General features: G+C 39.6%; 1 protein-coding gene across 6 annotated transcripts in view; it reads left to right on the top strand.

The window, feature by feature from the left end:
* FARS2 (phenylalanyl-tRNA synthetase 2, mitochondrial) overlaps positions 1-26061 on the top strand; it is a 361394-nt gene that overhangs the window by 59398 nt on the left and 275935 nt on the right. For all 6 annotated transcript variants that reach the window (XM_077810682.1, XM_077810684.1, XM_077810683.1 and 3 more), the window contains one exon: positions 9016-9648. In XM_077810682.1, coding sequence (XP_077666808.1) covers positions 9016-9648 — 633 coding nt within the window. The remainder of the gene's footprint in view (positions 1-9015; positions 9649-26061) is intronic.

The raw sequence follows: 26061 nt of genomic DNA, 5'->3' as shown, positions 1-26061 counted from the left end.
TTTAAATCCCAATAGGAGCCAAAACTGAAGGGGCAGGTCCAAATTCCAGGATTTGAATTTAGACCCCACTTGAAATTCAGATAGAACATTTCAGTTTTGGTTAAACTCTTACTTCTAAGAATTGTAAATTATGAAAATAATATTGGCATGCGTGTAGTTAAAGCCTAGGTGTGTAGGATAGTGGGGCAGAGCCAGCTGTGAGTTAGTTAATTCCCCATCATTGTAGAAAACACAGCCAATTGAGTGAGTTGGGAGGCTACTGGGAGAGAGTAGGAGCTAATAGAAAATCAGGGGGCATTTCTCCAGGTTCCTGGGAGACTTGATGAATATGTGCAAAGCTGCATCTCTACTTTGTCCCAGCTGAATTAAGCTTCACTTTAGGATTGTTTGGAGACAGGGTGAGACCCGTCCTAGGGTATCCAGGGTTGTGCAACACCTCACCACTACGTGCCCTTAGTGTGGTGCCATCTTGCCTGTGTCTGCTGTGGATCAGCTCCCTGCTAACACAAGCTCTGCCCTCCTGGGCTCTGCAGGCTTGCTCTCTCTGTACAGGTAGTTGATAGGCACACACCAATCCCTGAATCCTCTGAGTGTTCCTCTGCAGTGCTTGTTCCCTATTCCATTGAGCATTTACAAAACTCCTAGATCCACTATTCCCAAAGGACTAGTACACACCAGCTGCGAGAGTCAACTCAGGATCATCTCTTTGGTTAACACCACAGCACTTAGATATATTTAGAGTGAAAACAAGGATACATGTATTATCAAAGAACAGAGATTCAAGTGCTAGTAAGAATATTGGAAACAAATGGTTACATATAAAACAAAATTGTAGCATGGTTTCTAGTGACTAGACTAAACTAAAAAGATATTCTCTGTCCAAAGAAGCTTATCTCATTCAAAATTCTCTCCAGCATTTTCAGCCAAGTCTGGCTGAGACCCTTCTTTCATGAATCAAATTCTCTGTCTGTTTACTTCCTAGGTGAAGGATGCCAGAATTACCTCTTTGTCCCACAAATATACCAGAACAGACCTTTGATCTGCACCTCAAAATAGGGCTCCTCCTTACACCCCACTGTTTTTCTCTTTTTTTTTTCCCCTCTGAAGTTTTCACAATATTTCATTAGCATTTGGTTCAGATTTGGGAGTGGAGTCCTATTTTGAACCATACAATACGTAATTAATATAGAAACAGACAAATAAGTAAACATTTTGTGCCTAAAAGAAAAACTGTTTTTCACTTTTCCTGGTGACCAATTCCTATTCACAGACTTTAACATAATTTTATATATATATACCAGGAATGACCAAACTTACTGACCCTCCAAGCCACATATGACAAACTTCAGAAGTTTGAAAGCCAGGGCGTGCCCGCTGGGGCTCGGAGCTTCAGCCCTGCTCCTGCTGAAGCCCTGAGCCTCAGTAGGTGCACCTTGCAGGGCTGAAGCCCTGAAATCCCCCTCCCCGCTAAGCAGAAGCTCCTACCCCACTGCAAGGCAGAGGCCCTGAGTTCCCCTCCCCCAAGTCTGGTAGCCAGAGAATGAAGGACGTGGGGGCCTCCACGTGCCACACTTGAACTGTAAAATAGCTGCTCAAAAGCCATGGTTTGGCCACCCCTGATATGTACATAACTCCTTACGCATCTGTACATGCTTTCTGCAGTGATATTGATGACCAGAATGACACTGGTTTTTATTTGAAACCTCACATCACACTCACTTTGGTGAATTAGCATGTACATACCAGACCCAGGGGATTCCTGTAGCTCATCTGCATCCCTTAAGGCCTTCGCCACTTGGCATCAAGAGGTCTCTAAGTCACACTGGGCTAGAATATTTTTTAGGTTTCAGATTTTGTGGTAAAATGCACTTCCCAGGTATATGAATTTTATTCAGGCAGGTGAATCCTTCGTGGACTAAGCCTCCATAGACCCACCTGTCACAGTACCCCTGATTTGGAAAAAGACCTCGGTGTAATTGAAAAATAACGTTTTGCACAGATAGGAAATGTTGTATTAATGTATTTTCAATAAATAGGTCAAAGGTGTTAATGTAATTCCATCACCGGCCAACATTAATCAGTATTAAACAGGGCTTGGGGTTTGCTATAGAGATACTTCATCCTGCTTAGTATCATGGTGAACACATCATTAAACTTCCTTTTAACTTTTTTTATTAAAGATAAAGAAAAGAAGGGAAAAACAGTTAAAACATTTGAAAAGTAAAGTATTAAATAAGGCTTTGACTTTAACAACATCCTTTGTTCCCGTTCCCCATAGCTGGAGAGAGATTTTACAAGCAAAACCCCATTGTTTGACAGTCTCTAAGATGGTATGAATGATGGCAATAACTGTCCTTTTGGGGAAAAGACACGTTAGTTGAGATGGACTAGAGCTGTTACTCTCGTTGTAAAAATCCGATCCCATTTTATACCATGCAGTGTTTGGGATTCAGCTGGAGCTGGTAGCTGGTGATGTTATCTGGGTCTCACTTTCTGCTCTGGTCTGATCAGGGCATCTCTCAGAATTAGGATGATGAAGGCTCCAGGTCTCAGGAGATTGGTGGGGGTGGCCGGCATGATGGCAAAGCTTCCTTCAGTTGTCTCTGTCTGTTCTTTGCTGTTTCCTCATCCAAAGTGTCTTTCTTTAAGGACCCAAAAAAGGAGTGATGGGTGGAATAGCCCATCCCCTAATTATTTTGTCCACCAATGAGGCCTTGTATCCAACACATCAGTTTTGGTTCATTAATTTTCAGTTCCACAACATCTGTTTTTACCAAGCATGATTTTAACATAGTCCTTGAACCATATCTGTAGCTTTTGTTTAGACTAATTTCACCTTTCTGTCTCATACCTTTTCCCATCAACATTTGTTGTTACAAGTTTTATGATATGATATATGAACTTTCACATAGGTTTTACAGTTTTTTACAGGTTTTTGAGCTCACATTTAGAGTAAATTTGTAAGCCTAATTATCACAATAGAACTAAGACTCAACATATTTGCAAGGCTAAGATAAGCTTTATGGGGCATTTATGATACCTCTGTCCTCCTCTTGTTGTCCTCCTCCCCTGTCCATTATAAAATTAATAATGTAATTAATTTTTTAAAAAAAATTTGATTATATCTCTCTCCCTAATTCTTTTCTTCTTAGGTCTCAATCCTGCAAATTGATGCATGAGGGAAAATCCCTATGCCTGAATAGAGTCCCATTGACATATCATCTTATAAGATGTGGCCTTAAATTGTAAACTCTGTAGAGTCTGGGAGTATGTCTTTTTTTGTGTTTTTTACAAAGCCTAGCAGTATGGGTTCTGATTCTGATATCTTAAATGCTACTGAAATAGAAATAATAATTAATAATAATGATTGTTATTAATATTTATGTAGATAGTTCCAAACATGCAGAATGATTTTCCCATAAAGTAAAATATAGTGTTAAAGCCTTGAAGATTTTACAGTCTAATAATACAGTATTCTACATTAATTATCCAGCACTCTGCAGAATTGCTAATTTGTGTTATAGTATTTTGGACCATTACTGTGGAATTCACAGGCACCAACTTTCCAAAATGCCAGGGGGTTCTTGACCCCCAGCACTATCCCAGGCCCTGCCCCCAGTCCACCCCTTCCCCCAAGACCCCACCCCCACCCTACCTCTTTCTGCCCCTGGTCTAACCCCACCCCGCCTCTTCCTGCCTGAGGGTGCCACATCTTTGCTCCTCCCTCTGAGCCTCCTGCATGCTGCAAAACAGCTGTTCACGGTAAATAGAAGTCGCTGGGGTTGGAGGGAGGTGATAGAGGGGCTGCCGGTGGGTGCTCAGCTCTTATTTTTTCCCCATGGGTGCTCCAGCCCTGGACCACCCACGGAGTCGGCACCTATGGTGGAATTCAGCAGTGCTTTTTTATTTACTCTCCATCTATTGTCCCTTGTATTTTTAATGCCCACCTAAACTTGTGTTTAACTACCGGCTTCCGACACAAGTCAATTTTTTTTCTACTGTTTTTCTTCAGTTAAAGCTAGGTAGGTGGTCATGTGACTTTGTTACATCTATTAAAAATAACATATTTAAGCAGTGAAAATTAATGAAATATACCATCTAATTCCTAAATAAAGTAAATTAATTTTTGCCCATATAAATGCTTCACAATGTAAACTTACTCTTTGTGCTTAACAAATACATCAGGATAACATAGCTGAATTTCAGATGTTGAGAAAATGTGCTTGAAAAAATACTATTTTTGCAAGGTAGACTTTATGGCCACTTCAGCTGTATATTTCCTAGATAACAGTTCAGATCTGAAGAACATTTCATTAAAGAAAGCAAACTAGATAGAGTTTGGATTAAGGGTGGTGAAGAGAATAATAATAAGGTACTGCTCCCCCTGCAGATAAAGAATGAAGGGCTAGCCTTGTTCAGGATGCGTCTCTTGAAAGAGTGATGTATCAAAAGCAGGACACAGGAGATGTATTTGAGAATGTGTAGGAACCATTTATGAATCATCTTGTTGGATCTGAGATGAGTGTGTGAGAATAAGTAATACTATTATGTATGTTGAGAATATATCTATATAGTAAAGATTTAACATTAAAATACGCACTTCACTTTCAACCATTTCTGAGTTTTGGGATTGGTATTTCTGATATTCAGATAATTCAAAACCAGATGTTTTTTACGTAAATCACGTAGGTGTTCTTGAAAGTCCCCATCTAAAGCTTCAAACTTGGAATGTAGCCAGTCTTCAATGAAGAACAGTCTCTATTTAGTTCAGGGAAAAATTCAAGGAATAATTTCCATTTTAAGCAAAGGAAAATTGCTTACTGTGCATGTGGAGTAGGAGATTTTCCTTAACAGTTTAGCCTGTTTAAGAGAACATCTAAGCCAGTTTCAACATTAATGCTCTACTCTTCTGAATCTGTGCATTCTCTCCATCTATTTCAAATATTGCATCAGGAGGGGACCTGAAGATTTTGGCCTTTCTGCCTTTATTCTATTATACTGGGTGCTAAAATATGCACAATTTGAATTTGTGGCCATCTGCTGGTTGACTTCTGATGCCATTTGAAAGGTGATAGTTTCTATCTGTGCCCCTCTAGCCCTCTGTTTTAAATTTGACGTTCTCTGAATGGTACAGTACAACAAATTAGATGTGACTGTAGTTTAATGAACACAAATTCCAGTGTACAGGCACTCCACTTTCCCAGCTGCTAAAACATACATTATTTAGCTCACGTAATTCATTTAGAACCAAACTCTGTCAATATTTGAAATGTAGATTTAATGCAGCTAGAGTTATAACAGAATTATAGAGCTTGTGGACCTTTTGAGCACACCGAAAATGAATTTGAATTCACCTGAAACATGTGAGAAGCTATTGAGAACTTTCAGGTTTCAGAGTAGCAGCCATGTTAGTCTGTATCTGCAAAAAGAACAGGAGTACTTGTGGCACCTTCGAGACTAACAGATTTATTAGAGCATAAGCTTTCATGGGCTACAGCCCACTTCATCGGATGCATAGAATGCAATATATAGTAAGAAGATATATATATATACACACACATACAGATAAGTTGGAAGTTGCCGTATAAACTGTGAGAGGCTAATTAGTTAAGATGAGCTATTATCAGCAGGAGAAAAAAACTTCTGAGAAACTGAGAAATTTTATCTATTTAAATTAATGTGCTTTAATTTATGAATAAACCAGAACACCTAAATGATGTGAATAACTGGTGCACTGTAGCTGTTCTAGGTATGCTTGGTGGATAGCATCAGGAACGAAATAATGGAACCTGCAGTACAAGCCAATATGATATGAAGAGGACACTGGAATTGTCATCAGTTATAGTATCCTACCTGAAATTTATATATAGAGTTTGCACTTCTTACTCTAACATTTTAATATACAACTATTGGTGCCCATGCAGTGCTCTTCCAGAAGAATGTTCTGTTCTCCCAGGAGATGCTGCACCATAGGGTTTGACCTCACATGGTGCAACTTTCTTGTAGTTGAGAAGGATGGTGGTGGAGGAAAGCGTGCTTGAGATACATGGGCCGCTTTCTCTGTGCCACTCAATGTTGATGTGTGTAAAACAGGACATAAAAATACTAAACTTTGCTAAGGAATTAGACAACTGGATTAGTTACAAGAGATGGTTTGATTATTAACTTCTATTCCAAACTTTAACAGTTATTAAACAGAACAATAAGGAGAAATATGATGGTTAATAACCTTATCCAAGAAAACATTTTATAATTTTCCTTTTTCAATATTGCAAGCCTCCAAATGTTTCCAGTGATATCGTCATGATTAATGAGGCACTATTAGAAAACAGACAACAAACCAGCCTACGGCATCTTGTTTTGGTTACAGAAACTGCAAAAAGGGGGTTTTGTGTATGTTCCTTACAATTTATGGCTGCAAGACTATACATAGGCTGTTAAGTAGATGAACTCTGAGTACATGAAAAAATTAAAAGTCTTTTAAAAAAATCATTTTAGCCTGCCTTCTTCCCAAGATTTTAATACAAAATTTTGAAAGGCCATGGGAAATGTTAGATGTCCTCAGCAGGATCTGAGGATGCTCACCACCTGATAAGATTGAAGCCTAAGTGTGTACATGAGGTACAACCTATTTCAAAAGTCTTTGTTGTATAACAAATTCGATGTTTGTGGTAGGACTGCAGGCCTGTTTTGGAGTTTAACAAGATGTCTGTGTTCTAAACCCAGAGTTTAGTTTGGTAGAGCATTCAAACTGCTAATATTATAGCACTAGAAACCACTTCCATGGTGTCCTATTGTAACCAGTGGGGAAAAAATACAGACATGGTCATGGCTAAAACAGTGATAGTTGCTGCTGTATGCCTGCACAGTTTTCAAAACTAAAATGCAGGGCTTTGCTAAATTGCTAAGCAGACTGGTAAATGTCCAATTTTAGCAACCTAGCATATGTTATAATTTTTGTTTTAGCATATGCTGTGTTAGTGGAACTCCCCTCCCCACACATAATGTACACAAAAGCTGTCAGATCACAAGATGGTGGCAGTCCAAATTTTCTAATATTTTCCATGGCACTTCAGAATTTTTCATTAATTAAATATTCTTGGATGGGAGGCAGGATAAAAGAGCTTTAAAGATTTTTGCTTTAAAACCTTTTATGTACTCAGAGCTTATATACTTATTAGCTCATCTGTATTCCTGTAGCCACAAGTTGTAAGACAGGTCATACAGGGTGTGAGGTCAAAGGGAGCTGTAAGGGACTGGGGCGTTGGTGATGATACGGTGACAGTGAGCTGAGCGGGCTCCATGCTTGCCGTGGTATGGTGTCTGCACAGGTAACTCAGGAAAAAAGGCGCGAAACGATTGTCTGCCCTTGCTTTCACGGAGGGAGGGAGGGAACGGGGGCCTGACGATATGTACCCAGAACCACCCGCGACAATGTTTTAGCCCCATCAGGCATTGGGATCTCAACCCAGAATTCCAATGGACTGCAGAGACTGGGAACTGTGGGATAGCTACCAACAGTGCAACGCTCCGGAAGTTGACTCTAGCCTCGGTACTGTGGAAGCACTCCGCCGAGTTAATGCACTTAATGCACTTAGAGCATTTTCTGTGGGGACACACACACTCGAATATATAAAACCGATTTCTAAAAAACTGACTTCTATAAATTCGACCTAATTTCGTAGTGTAGACATACCCTTAGACTTGAATACTGTCTCTGACACAGACTCCTTTTGTGCCCTTACACAAGTCACTTAACAATAATACCTTTGTGTCCCACTTCTTACAATAGAGACAGTGGTATTTACGTACTTCACAGGAGTCTTGTGATGTTTGTAAAGCACTACTAATGGTATATAAGTGCTAACATTTCCGTGAATGAGCACAGAATCTTATAGTTTCTGGAGGCCTTACAGCCCTCAGAATCCTTGCTTGTTCAGGAATTATCTCTTTGAACACTTCAGTGTACAGCATTTATGTTTGAACCCAGCACAATAAGGCTCTGCTACTGCAACCAGAGAAACTGGGGGATAGACAATGATACCTCATTTATGGAGATGGTCATTTGTATCTGACACAACCACCAAACCCCCCATCCCTAGCAAAATCTTCCATTTCACTGACCTTCCCCAAAATCCTAAAGCCTAGTCTCTGTGTAGTGGTATAATCAGCATGGACAAGAGTAATTTGCATTAGAGTGGGTTTGGAAATTTGTTTTGCAGGTTTTCCTCAAAATGCTAAGACCAGTTCTGTCCGTGTAGAATCTGTATAAAGAACCTCATACAGTGTTCCATTGTGAATTTAATATGTTGGTTTATATGTATTGTGAGTGGCTGTCTGACTTTACACAGTTACATAGTTTGAAAGGTCAGACTGACTTTTTTTGTTTTCTGTTAAATAGAAAAAATATCTACAAATGTATAGTTTGTAATGCATATGTTATGTTTGTATGTTATGCTGTGAAATGAGCTAGGTTTCATCTCTAGACTTCTTATGGGGGACAAAATTTTGTTGTAAACAATGCAAAATATTACATTTGCTTCTCTTTTGTGCTGCTGCTGCTATTTAATCCTGTAGTTTGTTTTGAGAATGTACAACAATATGTTAGCACGTGGAATATAATTATAAATGAATATCTTATTGACAAACGTGTTAACACTTACCACAATTTCTCCTGTATAATATGTTGAGTTATTGGGGGGAGGGAGGTTAAATTGAATGTAAAAAATAATAAATAAAAGGCCTATACTACTTTTATTTAAGGTACTGTAAAGATTCCCATCATCTTTAATGGGGAGAGAATCGGGCCCCAAATCATTAATAGAAGGGCAGAGTTGGTGGTTGGAGAAGATAATCTAGCTGGAATTGGGTCATAAGATTTTTCTGTAAGGTAGTGGACACAACACTGGACTTCTGTCTTATTTAATGAATTGATGTTTGGCTTTTCATTATCATTAGACTGTTTGCAATACCTACAGCAAATCTTGACTATTAATTTTTTTGCCTTCTTTCTAGATCCTTGGAGGTATTATGATGGCAGCATCTTGGAATTTCATGAGAGTAGTTCGTTATTCCAAAACTGTTTTGTCACAGGGAGTCCAGATAGGAAGAATCACCAGTTTTGGGCATGCCTGGTCCAGGACTGTAACTTCAAGTTTTGCTGCCAAAACACCCACATCAAGTACAGTGGAACTGCTTGGTAAAGTGTACCCTCGAGATGACTACAGCAATGTCACAGAGAAAATTCTGTCCAAGGTGGGAAAGAACTTGCACAACCAAAGGTACCATCCTTTGTGGCTGATCAAAGAGCGGATAAAGGATCATTTTTACAAGCAGTATATAGGACGTTTTGGGACCCCACTCTTTTCTGTTTATGATGATCTGTCCCCGGTGGTTACAGTGGAGCAGAACTTTGACAGATTGCTTATCCCACAAGACCACCCCAGCAGGAGGAAAGGGGAAAACTACTACATGAACCATACTCACATGCTAAGAGCACACACGTCGGCTCACCAGTGGGACTTGATGCACTCGGGGCTGGATGCCTTTTTGGTTGTGGGAGATGTCTACCGCCGAGATACGATTGATAGCAGCCACTACCCAATCTTTCACCAGATGGAAGGAGTGCGGCTCTTCTCCAATCATGAGGTAGGAACTATTCATAATGCTTAGCATGACTCTAACAAGCAGGGAGTTTCACAGGTCCCTCCATTTGGCTAGTAGCACTCTACTTTTACCTATAAGGGCAGCCTGTCAAGGAATTTCCCCTTTCCAGTTTCTAGCCCTCACAGACTGCAAAATAATGGGCCTTAAAACCATGCCATGATGACATATGGAAAGGCTATCTTAGGTAATTTGTAGAGACTTCTAGAGTGTATTATTTATAATATTTTCCTCCAAGGCTGTTCAGTTTTCCTTTGTGTGCCAAAGAGAATCTTGTTTTACTGGTGAGGAGGTTAAAAAAAAAAAAACAACCCAAAATCGACAGATATTTTAAAGAACATTTCTAAATATAAAAAGAAAAGGAGTACTTGTGGCACCTTAGAGACTAACCAATTTATTTGAGCATAAGTTTTCGTGAGCTACAGCTCACTTCATCGGATGCATACTGTGGAAAATACAGAAGATGTTTTTATACACACAAACCATGAAAAAGTGGGTGTTTATCACTACAAAAGGTTTTCTCTCCCCCCACCCTACTCTCTTGTTGGTAATAGCTTATCTAAAGTGATCACTCTCCTTACAATGTTTATGATAATCAAGGTGGGCCATTTCCAGCACAAATCCAGGGTTTAACAAGAACGTCTGAGGAACGGGGGGGGGGGGAAGGAATAAACAAGGGGAAATAGGTTACTTTTTATAATGACTCAACCATTCCCAGTCTCTATTCAAGCCTAAGTTAATTGTATCCAATTTGCAAATTAATTCCAATTCAGCAGTCTCTCGTTGGAGTCTGTTTTCGAAGTTTTTTTGTTGAAGGATAGTCACTTTGAGATCAGAAAGCGAGTGACCAGAGAGATTAAAGTGTTCTCCAACTGGTTTTTTAATGTTATAATTCTTGACATCTGATTTGTGCCCATTTATTCTTTTACGTAGAGACTGTCCAGTTTGCCCATGGTACCTGGCAGAGGGGCATTGCTGGCACATGATGGCATATATCACATTGGTGGATGTGTAGGTGAACGAGCCTTTGATAGTGTGGCCGATGTTATTAGGCCCTGTGATGGTGTCCCCTGAATAGATATGTGGGCACAGTTGGCAACGGGCTTTGTTGCAAGGATAGGTTCCTGGGTTAGTGGTTTTGTTGTGTGGTATGTGGTTGCTGGTGAGTATTTGCTTCAGGTTGGGGGGCTGTCTGTAGGCAAGGACTGGCCTGTCTCCCAAGATTTGTGAGAGTGTTGAGTCATCCTTCAGGATAGGTTGTAGATCCTTGATAATGCGTTGGAGGGGTTTTAGTTGGGGACTGAAGGTGACGGCTAGTGGCGTTCTGTTATTTTCTTTGTTAGGCCTGTCCTGTAGTAGATGACTTCTGGGAACTCTTTTGGCTCTATCAATCTGTTTCTTCACTTCCGCAGGTGGGTATTGTAGTTGTAAGAATGCTTGATAGAGATCTTGTATGTGTTTGTCTCTGTCTGAGGGGTTGGAGCAAATGTGGTTGTATCGCAGAGCTTGGCTGTAGACAATGGATCATGTGGTGTGGTCAGGGTGAAAGCTGGAGGCATGTAGGTAGGAATAGCGGTCAGTAGGTTTCCGGTATAGGGTGGTGTTTATGTGACCATTGTTTATTAGCACTGTAGTGTCCAGGAAGTGGATCTCTTGTGTGGACTGGACCCGGCTGAGGTTGATGGTAGGATGGAAATTGTTGAAATCACGGTGGAATTCCTCAAGGGCTTCTTTTCCATGGGTCCAGATGATGAAGATGTCATCAATATAGCGCAAGTAGAGTAGGGGCGTTAGGGGACGAGAGCTGAGAAAGCATTGTTCTAAGTCAGCCATAAAAATGTTGGCATACTGTGGGGCCATGCGGGTACCCATAGCGGTGCCGCTGATTTGAAGGTATACATTGTCCCCAAATGTAAAATAGTTATGGGTAAGGACAAAGTCACAAATTTCAGCCACCAGGTTAGCCGTGACATTATCGGGAATAGTGTTCTTGACGGCTTGTAGTCCATCTTTGTGTGGAATGTTGGTGTAGAGGGCTTCTACATCCATAGTGGCCAGGATGGTGTCATCAGGAAGATCACCGATGGATTGTAGTTTCCTGAGGAAGTCAGTGGTGTCTCAAAGGTAGCTGGGAGTGCTGGTAGCGTAGGGCCTGAGGAGGGAGTCTACATAGCCAGACAATCCTGGGTGCCAATGCCTGAGATGATGGGGCGCCCAGGATTTCCAGGTTTATGGATCTTGGGTAGTAGATAAAATATCCCATGTCAGGGTTCCAGGGGTGTGTCTCTATGGATTTGATCTTGTGCTTTTTCAGGGAGTTTCTTGAGCAGATGGTGTAGTTTCTTTTGGTAACTCTCAGTGGGATCATAGGGTAATGGCTTGTAGAAAGTGGTGTTGGAGAGCTGCCAAGCAGCCTCTTGTTCATATTCTGACCTATTCATGATGACGACAGCACCTCCTTTGTCAGCCTTTTTGATTATGATGTCAGAGTTGTTTCTGAGGCTGTGGATAGCATTGTGTTCTGCACGGCTGAGGTTGTGGAGCAAGTGATGCTGCTTTTCCTCAATTTCAGCCCGTGCACGTCGGCGGAAGCACTCTATGTAGAAGTCCAGTCTGCTGTCTCGACCTTCAGGAGGAGTCCACCTAGAAGCCTTCTTTTTGTAGTGTTGGTAGGGAGGTCTCTGTGGATTGGTATGTACCAACAGGAGAGTGGGTTTGTTGCGGGGGGGGAGAAAACCTGGATTTGTGCTGGAAATGGCCCACCTTGATTATCATAAACATTGTAAGGAGAGTGATCACTTTAGATAAGCTATTACCAGCAGGAGAGTAGGGTGGGGGGAGAGAAAACCTTTTGTAGTGATAAACACCCATTTTTTCATGGTTTGTGTGTATAAAAACATCTTCTGTATTTTCCACAGTATGCATCCGATGAAGTGAGCTGTAGCTCACGAAAGCTTATGCTCAAATACATTGGTTAGTCTCTAAGGTGCCACAAGTACTCCTTTTCTTTTTGCGAATACAGACTAACACGGCTGTTACTCTGAAACCTTTCTAATATAGTTGTGTCTGTAAAATATGTGACATACACATGCTAGCTTGGCATGGTATAAAGATTTTTATCAAAACTGTCTTCGAATGACCTGTATAATAACTCACTTACAACTAGAATTTTAGTAAATACTTCTTTTTAAACAAAAACAATTTTTTTTGTTTAAAAAAAACATGAAAATCTTTTACTTCAAACCTTCTTTTTTGGTTTATGGTTTTCAATTTCAGGGTGTGGGGTTTTTTTTTTTTTTTTTTTTTTTTTTTTTTTTGTATTTCCAATCTTGATTAGTCAGCCTAGTCACATGGTAGAGTTTTTCAGAACTGACAAAATTAGATGAGAAGTTTTGATTTTGAAATAAATTCATTTTTGAACAGTCAGATTTTTTTTTAAATTGAAAAATACAATAAAAAATCCACACGAAATTTTGAAAAATGAAGAAAAAAGATCTTATTTGAAAACTAGTAAAATGAGATGGTCTTCGGAAATTAAAAAAATAAGAAAGAAGAGCAACCAGCTTTACTTATGACCTACATAATTGAATTCATCCAGGCCAAACCCATGTTGTGAACATCTTTTTACCAACTGCTTTGTTGCAGTCACACGCTCAACATGTCAGTAATTTAAGGCAGTAATTGTTACAGCTGAAATTGAAATGCATTTTCTGTTCTAACCATCACCTTTTTTTCAGTTGCTTCTAACTTTCTCAGAAAAATTCCTTTTGCACTGAAATTTTCTGTGCATGGTCTCGGCTCAAAGCTATGTTAAGGATGGCTCTGTACAGCTGACACTGATACAAGCTTGTTGTGATGCTTATACAGTAAGCTCAGCAGGGCACAAAAATGCCAGTCAGCGAGTCTTTAGCAAATGTCTGAGATTCCTGAGTTTATATATTTCACTGGCAAAGCTTACACACTGAATGCTTAAGTGCCATTGATAAGTAATATATTGATATGAGTAATAGATTATTAAAAGGGATGCCAATATGTGAAAGGGTTTGCTTGTTGGAGAAGAATAGTGATTGGGGTTGCTTAGCTGAGGAGGTAATATGAATGAATATAAAATGTGTGCATATAGGGTGGGGACACGTGTAAAAAGTATATATTTCCATTATGGAAGTGCCATTTGCAGTTGCACAGTCAAGGTTGGGTTGAGTTGAGTTGAGCTTAACATTTAAAGAATTGATTAACCACTTAAGGCATGTCTACGCAACAAAATTAAGTCATTCCATCTTACATCAACATACAGCCACCGCAGTAATTACATCGCTCGTGCACGTCTACGCTTTGTTCCTTGTGTCGATGGTGCACGTCCTCACCAGGAGCTTTTGTGCCGATTGTACTGTCAGTGTGGGGCATTGTGGGATGGCTTCTAAAAGCCAGTAACAAATGATGTAAGCAATGCAGTGTCTACACTAACACTGCGTCAACCTAACTACACTGACATTGATTCTACGCCTCTCACGGAGGTGGAGTTATTAAGTTGGCATAGCGGGGCAGTTCTGTCAAAAGGAGCGAAATTTTAGTGTAGATACTTACATAGTTAGGTCGACATAAGCTGCCTTGCATCAATCTAACTCTGTAGTGTAGACCAGGCCTTAGTTATGTATGAAAAATACAGCATATCCTACTCAAAATTACCACACTTACTCTTTGAGTCCAGAATGAATTTTTTCTGACACTGAGTAAATTGGTTAATGAATTTAAGCGCTAAAAATAATTTAAGAATGGTCCCTTTAAGAAATGTAGCACCCATTTTCAGATTGGTTTACTCCTGAATGAGCTTAATAATGGAATTAAAATTCACAGATATCTTGTACAGGGTTACATTTGAAGACCTTTTTTTTGTACTAATGGTAACTTTTCCCCATTGTTTTTCATAACTGGAAGTTGCTCCTTTAGCAGGCACTGATAAATATTGTTTTACTGTAGAGAATTGCACTTAGAACTGTAGCTGTGTGTTTTTCCTATATCATGTAGACAAGTATGGAGCATCTCACTGCTCCCAAGAGATGAACAATAAGCATTAGGGTTTTCAATTGATAGTTTTATATCATGGGAAGCCTTAGACGTATGACTGAAAGTTGCAGAGTCAGACAAGATCCTAGACCCCATGATTACGGACATTGAAATGAGGATCCAAAATTTGACCACATTTGGACACTCCCATGAGATACAGAAAAAGGCATTTCTTTCTCCACAATCTCTCCAAGTGTCAGAGCCATTTTAAATTTTGTTTTTATGTCGGGAAGGGTGAGAAAGAAAAGCCCCATACCATTTACCATTCACCTCATTGCAGCCTTTAATAAGAATGTTACTTTCTCCCTGTTTTCTCTTTTCTTCACCATTTTTCTCAGGAGAACGATTGATCTGTTATCACAGAATGTTAACATCCAGTTCATTAATGATTATAGCGATGTGCTAACCAACTTGCCTGGAAAAGATGTTCGTTCTCTCTCTCTCTCTCTCCCTCCCTCCCTCCCTGAAACATTTGTGTTGAGACCTTCAGAGTAGCAGAAAGTGTAGGTGTCCATATTTTGTGGGAGGGCTGGTAGAGAGGAAGATTGCGCAGAGTTCACCTTGTAGAATTTGAATACTTTGTTTTATTCTTGAATTTCATTATGAGTATTGACGCAGTTCATTGTAATACGTAACACTTATTACAAACTTCATCACAAGAATAAAATGAGACTTCTAATTCCAACAAATAATTCAGTGATTTCATTGTGTTCAGTAGGGCACTAACCGTTCCAGGTTCTGGCTTAGAATTGCTAGCTCAAGAGTCCCCCCACTCCCTAGATGAATACACAGGAGTAGTCAGTTTGAAAAAGAGTAAAAAGCAGTGGTGTTACAAGTGAGGGGAAAATATATTATATGTCTGGGCATTCATATATAAATTCTACCACAGTCCACAAAAGCAGCATGGATGCCAGTGGTTGCTATCACTGCCCTAGGGCATTCTGCTACACACCATGGCCAATAGGAACCTCACAGTATTGAGGATAGAATCCACTTCTTCCTGCTGCTAGAACACAAGATCTTACAAATTAAGCTAAAGGAAAAGCTTCATTAGCTCAGAAGGTATGTGTGCACTGCAGTTGACACCAGACTGCAGCATATGTAGACACACTTTGAGTTAGCTTTGATCTAGTTAGCTTGATTACTAATAGCAATGAAGCCACAGCAGCATGGGCTATACAAGCCTGCTCCAGACCCTGGCTACATGCTTAGTGACTCATCCGTCCTGCTACAGCTCCTCTGCTGTTGATTAAGGCCAGCTTGGGTATGTACCCTTAAGTTTAGAAGTAAGGTCTCTGATGCAGGGTTGAGTAGATCTGATTTCATGCAGGCAATGATACACATTTAACACACTAGCCAGTTCATCGTATTACTTTGCTTTTCAGGTTTCCAGTCATTGTTTTGTTAGTGGTGCAAGCAGAAATCATTTCTTCACGGTACTGCACTCATGGGAGGGACACAAGGGAGTGCACGTGATCTCGCCATGTGACTCTTCCCCAGCCCAGGGTCCCCAAGCTCTCCCTGTCCCCTCTGACACCCCCCTTACCTGTCTAAAATTTTAGACAACTGCATCTGGTAAACAGATGCAGTTGTAAAATGATGCTTTGGGCCCCTGGTGCCACCTGTACTTCCACGTATCATTGAGGATCCAGCAGCACCCCAAATTGAAAACTTCTTAAATGAAAGAAGAATAGGAAGGACAGTCACCCCACTTTCCCTTACCACACTATCAGTGCCTCCCTTATGTCCAAACTAAGCTTCTGCCAGCTTACCTTTCTCTAAGTATTGCTCTCCATCAGGCACTAGGAAAGCAAAGATGCTGTGCCATCTGGGTTTGATGGAAAAGACGCATAGAACTGTGTGTGCCATGTACATCTGGATAGAACTACAGCCCAAATTGTTCTATTATTTTCCTCAGCACGATATATAGGAGGGCAATCAAAATCAGCCTGGCAGAACATGTATTAGAACTGCTTATTAGTCCAGAGACAATCGATCAAAATCACATCCTCTGATCTCTTGGGGCCAAATCTGTCCCCATTGAGATCAAAAGGAGTTTTGTTATTGAGCTCAATGGGAACAGGCTTTGACATCTGGAGAGGCAAGAACAAAGCCACTCAAGCAAGGGCTATGTTGTTTATACCACAGGTATCAAAGGCTGCTGACTCATGTGAGAAAGTCATCAGACATCTGATCTTTGTCCATTGCAAGGGAGAAATCAGCAATCAATGAGGCTAGAACAGTCTCTGTACCATATCCATCTCATAAGTCCATCTACAAAGGATCAAGGAAATATGAAGGCTCCAGATTACCTTAAAGTCCTCAGTCCCTTGGTTAGAATGCTTCCATTAGTATATGTTCATAGTCCAGAGACTGGAGGAGGAAAGAGGCCAGAGCAGGAAAGAGGCAAAATGGATATGTTTCCAGGGCAGTCTTTTAGCTTGTGCCAAGTAAAGGAAAATCTGTTCTTACTGTGAAAGATGGTGTTTGGAGTCATACTGGCAAGCTACATGTCCATCACGCCCCACCCATATTCTAGTTAGAACATTCACAGGAAGACAGGTGTTTTCCAGTGTCCACTGTGAGCTAAGTGTTCCTTAATGGGCCATTCAACTTGACTTGTCCCTTCATGTGCTAGCTAAATACCTTGTGGCCGTTACCACAGGAGCAAACATGCAGTTAACATAGCTAATATTTATAACTTCAGATACCAAGATGTATATACATGCATAGAAATAGCAGCTATTAGCAGAAATCGCAGCTATTTCTTATAGCTCATAAGTACCAGCTATTTCACCTACGTGACTGTTCCCAAAAGAGATTCTGAAAAATCACAGCGTGTATCTGAGACCCTATGTGCCAGCACCATGTCCCACTGGAGTTTTGTTATCTGTTATGTAACAACAGAGATGGAGCCAGTGACATGACTCAGTTTAGAATAAAAGGGCAAGGTTAATTTTTAGCTGCTCCGGTGTGCACCTTTAGTCAGAGAGGGCATACTGGCTGGTACACATTCAGGTTAATGGTTTTCAGTGTTCCTTTGCAGTTAACTTTTTAATGTTCATAAACCTGGTATGTGCTGAGGTGGTTTAAAGCATAGCACAGGTTTTTAAGTTTGCAAATCTGTGAACCTCTGCCTCTTCGAGATTTTATTATTATTTTGCTGGTCATAATGTGGGAGAGTATCCTCTCCGCCATCTGCTCATGAGGTTATGTATGTGTCTTGTAATGCTCTTCTGAACCAGTTGGAAGGAATTTTTTTTTTCCATAAGTGATTAAAGCCATATAAGAATGAATGCCCTCCCTAGCTGTGGTCTGCTCCTTCAAGGGGTGGGGCTAGCCCCAAGTCTTTCCGGTATCCCGTACCTCCTAAAAAATCTTTTGCCGGTACTGCATACTGGAGAGTACCACCCTACTTGCACTACTGTGGTTTGTCCTCCTTCTACCTGGAAGCAGTCAGATAAAGGAAATGCCAAAGGTCCCATGGCATTTTGAATTTAAAATACACAGCTAATGGTCTCCATGGTTTGTGATATCAAGAGAGAGTAAGCATGTTTGCAAAAAGCTTCAGTTCAGCTTGAATGGGCATTTTGGACAGGATAAGAAAGATTGAATGAACCACCTCTTTTTCACAAACTCATGTCAAACGTAATCAAGGCAAATTTCGAATGGTACTGCTGTTTGAGTGAAACATTCACATCACTCTTCCCAAATATCTTAGTCAGAATAATAATGATGGAGATTAGAGCTGGGAGAACTATTATTAGTTTGAAAAAAATACCTTTTTATGTTCATAAATTAACCATTTGATTTTTCTAATGAATTTGTTAGTTATTCAGAATTATTTGACAAACACTTTATTTAACCATACTCTGATGTGTTTGAAAACTATTTGGTTCAGTTATGTCTTTATTTGCTAATCCTTATTCCTGGTATGTGAACGATCACCCAAGTCACATGGCATTATGTCTGCTCCCTGATTGGATGAGTGATTCTTTTATATAAGAGGAGAGAGAGCTGAGATTTCAAGATGGTCATGCAACCAGCTCCATTGTGAAGTTTTCCATGATTACTCATTTTCCAAGTACATTCTTATTCTAAAAATTTTAAATATTCACATAAAATTAATTATGAAAGTCATGGACACAGCGCATTTGCAGTTTTTATTCTAATATGTTCATTAATATTTTTTAATATTTGCCTAAAGTATTGTATGAATTAATGCTTATGAAGGGAGGTAATAGATGTGATAGGAACTAGAGTACTGTAAGGCTCTGCTAATGTACCTCAATTCTGAGTGTAAAATACACTAACTATTTTTGTTCTGACTCATGCAGCGGCAAACTTTTTTTTTTAAGATCTAGACAAAATATGCAGTACGGGCTGCGAAGACAACACAATGTTCATTTTTGATCTTTAATACTACAAATTAAAATCTAAGACTATAGAAATGAAAGATTGCAAATAGGATGATATCCTCAATAAAGGTCTAATCAGGCATTCTTTAGTGTGGCATGTTTTCTATTAGTACAGTGGACCATGGGATGAATGTGGCCATTATGTACTGAAGATCTTGTTAAGACACCAACATGAAAAAGTAAAAAATCCAACTTGGGAATCTGTTTCTTTTATAACAGAGAGAGGGAGAGAGAATGATGGGTTTGAGAGTCTAGAAGAGACCGTTTCTGTTCCAAACAGTGTGCAGCCAGCTATGGGATGGAGGGAAGGAGGTGTTTGGTGTGTAGTGGGGTTTCATTGGAAGGCATCTCCCAGAGAAGGGGGAAAAAAAAACTAAATACAATTTATTATGGTTTGTTCCTTTTCTGAAAAAAGGACCTCAGTGTGTTGTCTACACTCACAGTATTGCGGTGGTGCAGGTGCACTGCTGCAACTGTAGCACTGAGTGAAGACGCTACCTATGCCGTTGGCATAGATACTCCACCTCCCTGAGAGGCGGTAGCTATGTCGATGGGAAAAGCCCTCCCACTGACATAGTGCTCTCTACACCAGGAGTTCAGTCGGTATAACGTAAAAAGGTAGTGTAGTCCAGGGCTCAGAGAAGATGTCTCCTCCTATCTTTTTTTTAATCTATATATAAAATCTCATGATTTTTTCCCTCTGTCATGTGATTTGCAAACTCTTTGGATTAGCAACATTAGCATAACTGCAGTAAGGCTAGAACTGACCATTTTTAAATCTGATCCCCAAAGACGTATTCATACTTTTTTACATAAAAATGAAAGAGGGATGCACTCCTTGATGTACAGGGATCAATGTGTGCAATTCTACACATACTGAAATGTTTGTTTAAACCCCCCCTAGATTTCAGGTAATTTAGCCACCAGAGAGAAATAATACAAACTCAGTATCACAAAACATTTCAATTGACAACAAATGCTAATTAAAAATTACATGTCTTAAAGAATTCAAAGTATTTTTTCTCGATTATACTAAGTTTTGTATAAGTTTGATGGGGAACAGACACTGTTCCTCCAGTTCAATATCCTAGCTCCATCAGTGGTCAAAGTCCCGTAAAGCACACTGATGCTAACATCTGAAGGCTATGGATAGGGACATTTGGAGGGAAAAAATAGGGATACATCTGTAGTCTCCATTGAAATGTATTGGAGCAGATGGTGAATTTGTTGCTAAGACAATGGAGAATTTTAAAACTTTGCTAAAAATAGGGATTCTCTCTCCAAATCAGGGAGAGTTGGCATCTATGTATTGCTCCTAATTGTGCAGTTCTATATAATTGTGGGAGAATTACTTCCTGACCCCAGCTGATGGTTTGTATGCTCTGAAGCATGAAAACTCTTATCCCAGGTAATATAACTACAGATGCTATTCTTATTTATAGAAAAGTTTACTTTTTTTTGGTATCTTATGAAGATGTTCCCATGGCTATTATTAATTATATCATATAAAAAAGTAATTTCCTTTTATCCGTTTTAAATGTGTTGTCTCCTAATTTAGCCAACCTCCCTTCTGTTTTTGTTTTATAGATTGAAATAGATGGGAAAATCCAACTAGCCTTCTCTGTACAATTATATTTTCTACATACCTATTTTCTCTTCTCTCCTCTTGTTTTCCCCATATTAAAAAGTACAGACCTCATTCAGTTTTCCCATGCAGTACACCAATGCAAACCTGAGTAACTTCTCTGAAATCTGTGGATTTACTCCAGTGTAAAAAGGGTGTCAAAGAATTGGGTCCTGAGTCAATTCAGACTTTCATCAGATTAATGTTTACATACACTAGGGGCCTCAGGGTTTCTTTCAAGACAGTAGGTTATGGATGGGGAGGAAGTCTGTACATTTTCATTTTTTTTGGCAATAAGCAGTTTATCTGCCATAGTTAACTGGCAACACAACTATCCTGTATAGCTCCAACAGCAGGATTTTATGAGAAGACCCTTGACAAGTAGGTTAAAGGACTTAGCAGCATATATAGGTTGTTTTTTTTTTTTTTATTACACAAAAAAAAATTTGTTTAACAGAGTTTTAAAAACATTGAGGTTTGGAACAAGCCCACTGCTGACGATACTGGGGGCTTTGCCGGCTGGCCACATTCCTGAGAGCAACGTGAATGGGTGGCAGGATCAATGGCATTTAACTTTATGGGGATTAGGTAGTCTCATCAGCAGTTTGATCTGTGTGTCTCTGATAGTGGTAGATGTGAAACATGGTTTGTTTCTCAGATTCTCTCTTCCTTCCCCCCCACACCCCTTCCTAAATACCAGTTGGGAAAATGAATGAGTTTTGAACTGAAGAAAAGGGAGGTCAGACATTTAAATATTCTCAATAGAGGCGTTTCTACAGTGGAAGCTTCCCAATATTTGATTTCTGATTATCAGCTAGTTTTCTGTGAAATTCATGTTTTGACATGGAGGTTTTGCAAAGCATGTCATTTGAAAATACCAGTAGCTAAAATGGGTATATGATTAGATATATTCTAGAATAACTGAAGGTATTACCCTGGAAAAGCTGGGATATATGAACTGCTACTATTTGAATTGTGATGAGATTTTGTGCCACTTCATATTCATACAGCCCTTCATCAACATCAGCTTTCTTTTCCAGATCCTTAGAGCAAAGCCTGTCAGGGGAGAAAGTAAGTCATACTTAATGTTAATTTTGTCTGAGTGTCAGCTCGAAGTGTGGGCAGTTGAGACATGTCGTCTTGATGTCCATCCAGTGTGTTATAGGAGGAGGCTCAAAACAGTTATATAGAGTTATTGGTGAGGAAATTTAGAATTTGGAGACTCCAACCCTCATTGTTTGGGGACCACATGGAGTGCCCCATGGAAGTCTACTTTTTGTTCTAAGTCTTTTTTAAACAATGTTACTATCTTTGTTAATCTGTTCATTTGATTGGAAGCATGACAGGAATAAGGAAAGGTGAATATTTCAACTTACCTTTTTCATGATGGGAATGAGGTGTTGCTACCCCACTTGGTCAAAGAACCTCAATATCCAAGAACACAGTAAATCTCAGATGTGAGTGGAGAGCAGGCCTGGCTGGTATTGTCCAAGCCATACCATCCAGTTTAAAAAAAAAAAAAATAGTAGCAGGACAAATTTCTTAATGTCCTCAGATTTTTTTCTGGAGTGACGCTCTTAAGGGGTTAAAACTTCTTTATTTTTCCATGCTCACTCAATCAAGGGCGTTTCTGTTAAGATTGCCAATAAGGGTTCCAGTCAATGCCAATTTTGTGATGTAGAGATTTCTTTTCCAAATTACCACAAATAATAAAGGTCCATTATTACTTATCTGCAATTCAGCTGCAATTATTTGACAATCATCCTGTGATTCAAGTAGGGCCTTAATTATAAAACAAAAGGAAAATTTAAGAAAGAATAGAGAGATTCAAATAAACTGGTATGCGAGATGGAAACAAATGGTAACATATTAAACGACATCATAACATGCTTTTTAGAGAGTAAACTTAACTAACAAGGCATTCCCCTGTCTCCTACAAGATAGCTTCCTCAAGTTCTTTCCCCAGCATTTGCAGCCAGTTTGGTTGAGTCCTCTTCTTGTAAGATCAAGCTTACTGGCAGTTTGTCCTACAAGACTGGAAAAAAAAAACCCACAGGGGGTTCATCTGCCCCCTAGAAATAGTCCCCCAAATCATAATTTTAGTTTGCGAACAGGATAACCCCCCTGTAATTTTTTTCCCCTCTCTGCTTTCATGCTGATTTGACTTCCCTTTATTAGCTTTTGACTCAGTATGTAAATGGGCGTCCATTATAAAGGTTACTTTACACATAGCCAGAGAGAGAAATGTTTCTAGTGGAACAATTCGGTGGTGTCACTTTACATTTTAAGAACATAATTTCTGTACAGTTACATAACTCAGATATCAGCTGTACATACATCTCACAATCATTGTGATGACCAGTATGACATAGGCTTTCATTAGAGACCTTACATTACACTGTTTGGTGAGCTGTAAAGTCCAGACTATGAGGGTCTCTGTAACTCTTATGTACCCTTTATGCCCTCTGCCAGTTAGCATAAAGAGGTCCCTGGGTCACAATAATTATGTTAGAGCACCTAGGACCTTGGATAGGCTTCTTTATTATTTTAAATATAAATAAATAAAATGTTTGGAACTACCATCTTACTCAGTCAATTCAAAATCAAAGTACGCATTTCAAGACAAATTTATCAAACAGATGTACCTGTTTCTTTAATTGGGAAACAAAAAGCAAGTTTCATCCACAGGTGTATTTGAAAAGGTTTAATTTGTTAAAGAAATGAAGAATTATAGCATTATGAACCTGAAATCCATCATTATGAGTCTGGTACCCTTTGAACATAATAGCTTTTTCTATGTTATTCCATGAGACATACTTAGTCTTCCTTTAAAGAAACATTTTGGCTAGATTTAAAAAAAAAAAAAAATTAAAAAGTTGTTGTATTTGGAGGAATGAAGACTGAAGCTTCCAGAAATTAAGAAAGCTGAGCAGGTTTACTATCTGAAATGATTTTTGTTGCTCTCTTCCCAAATCAAAAGCTTGTCAGTAAGCAGCATAGAGTACTCCATTATTAACACACTGGCTTATGCATCTTCTCAGTGATTGACGCTGCTTAGATTGGGTGTGATTGCACAAGTTTTTTTGTGTCAGAAACTACTTGGGATGGCAGGAAGTTTTCTTGTTGATGCATCAGCTCCAGATAAATGTCATTGCTAATCCATCATTTTATAAAATAACCTATTTTAAAAAATATGAAAATGCTTCGATATTGGTAAATGGATTTAGAGTACAGCTGCTTGTTTATTTATAGCAGTGGTTCTCAAACTAGGGAGAACAGCTGCTTGTTCAGGGAAAGCCCCTGGCAGGCCAGGCTGGTTTGTTTACCTGCTGCGTCTGCAGGTTCGGCCGATCGCAGCTCCCAGTGGCAGCGGTTTGTTACTCCAGGCCAATGGGGGCTCCAGGAAGGGTGGCCAGCACGTCCCTTTGCCTGCGCCACTTCCTGCAGCCCCCATTGGCTAGGCCCGCCAGGGGCTTTCCCTGAACAAGCAGAGGCCCTAGTTTGAGAACCACTGATTTATAGTGTTATTGTCAAGGTTGGTAAATCAATTTTTTTTCTTGTCTTAGAAAACAAATTTTGTATAGGACTAAGTTTAAAATTTGATCTTTTCCTTTCACAAAAATAAATTAGCTCAGTACATATGAGTAACCTTTCAATAATGAATCTGTGTAAATGTGGTAGAAAAATTGGTGAGGAAACAGATGTTTAAGTTTCCAATTGGCTATGTATTTAAAAACAGAGGAACAGTAGGCAGAATACTATAACATTGTCAGTGCCCCTTTTAATAAGGGTTTCTTTAATCTTTGCCATCCTAACATCACCGATAGATTAGAAGTTCTCTACTAAACTATGTAGAGTTGACTGAAAATTAGGGGGAGAAATTGAAATTTGTTCTTAAATGGGAAACAGTCATTTTTTCACAAAAGTCAAAATTGTTGGTGAGCTCCAAAATTGTTTATTTATCTAATTAATCTAGGATTTTATATCTGAACACCCAAGTGACAGGTAGATAATCTTAAGTGGTGTTTTCAGAAGGAACTTAGATTCATTCGAGTTTAGTGAATACGCTGAAATGGAATTCTCACTCAGTTAGAACAAGGGATACTGTACAACTCTCTACTATGAATAAATGGCAATTTGCAGGTTATTTGTTGACCATACAAGGTATGTCTATACTGCAACTGGGAAGGTATGCACTCACGGTAGTGGGACTTGAATTAACACTCTAAAAAATAGCAATGTGGATGTTCCAATTTGAGTGGAAGCTTGGCCTCTCAAGCCCATCCAACCCCCTAGGCTTCAGAGCCTGAGCTCTGAAGAACATCCACATTGCTATTTTCAGCCACTAGCTTGAGCCCCACTAGTGCGAGTCTGTCTTCCTGGGCTGAGAGGCTTGCACCCAGCTGCAGTGTAGACATCATACACACAGAATGGTGGGGTTTTTTTGTACTCACTGGTGGAGGGTACTTATTACATAATCTTAACACAGGGCTTTGCATAATCACTATTCAGCTGCTTGGAAAAAAATACTATAACCATATGTGGATAATGTAAATTCCTTCATTCTGATTGGCAACCGTAAATCCCTGCCACTAGAATTGGCGTCCGACCTCAGAAATCCCTTTTCGTAAGCACACAATAAGCATGGCTAATTCAACTTCTGAGCCCTTCTCCCACCTAGTCACCCCACCTAGCCGCATGTTCTAATTACAGTTTAGTTAAACAGGAGTTTCTCTTGGTGATGGAGACTAAGCCTTCCCCAAGGGTAAAGCAGAGTAGGGAGGAAGACATGTAGACTGCGAAGAAGTGCTGTGACAGGGTGGTCATAAATATAAGGAGCCAGTCAGAGCACAGGATGTATTGCTGGGAAACAAATTACAGTATAATGAAGGTATCGCTTTCAAGTAAACTTGTTACTAGCTGTATCCTGAGCTAATGAACTCTGAGACAAAAGGATTCCATTATCACCTCTCATGTTTATATGCCTCGCTGTATCAGGGCCTGAATGTGTGTAATTTTGCTTATACCAGGATGCTATTTTGATGGGCACCTTAGATTAGATGGACAGAAATCTATCTAACCCAGGTTTTTATACTGTGTTGAGAACCATGTTATCTGTGTCATGTTTGTTGGAAAGACAAGGAGATGTCAGGATTTAAAACAATATAAATTCAAACATGTGACAGGTTCCCCCCAGGGTGCCACCTGGAACTGAGGTACCACTGAGCCCCCTGACCACCAGCCTATACTTAAACCAGCATACTGTACTAAAACTTAAACTTAAACTGTACT

The sequence above is a fragment of the Eretmochelys imbricata genome, chromosome 2 (genome assembly GCF_965152235.1).
Source record: "Eretmochelys imbricata isolate rEreImb1 chromosome 2, rEreImb1.hap1, whole genome shotgun sequence".
In the NCBI taxonomy this organism is placed as follows: Eukaryota; Metazoa; Chordata; order Testudines; family Cheloniidae; genus Eretmochelys; species Eretmochelys imbricata.
The sequence above is the reverse complement of the archived record's forward strand: the minus strand, read 5'-3'. Positions and strand labels throughout refer to the sequence as shown.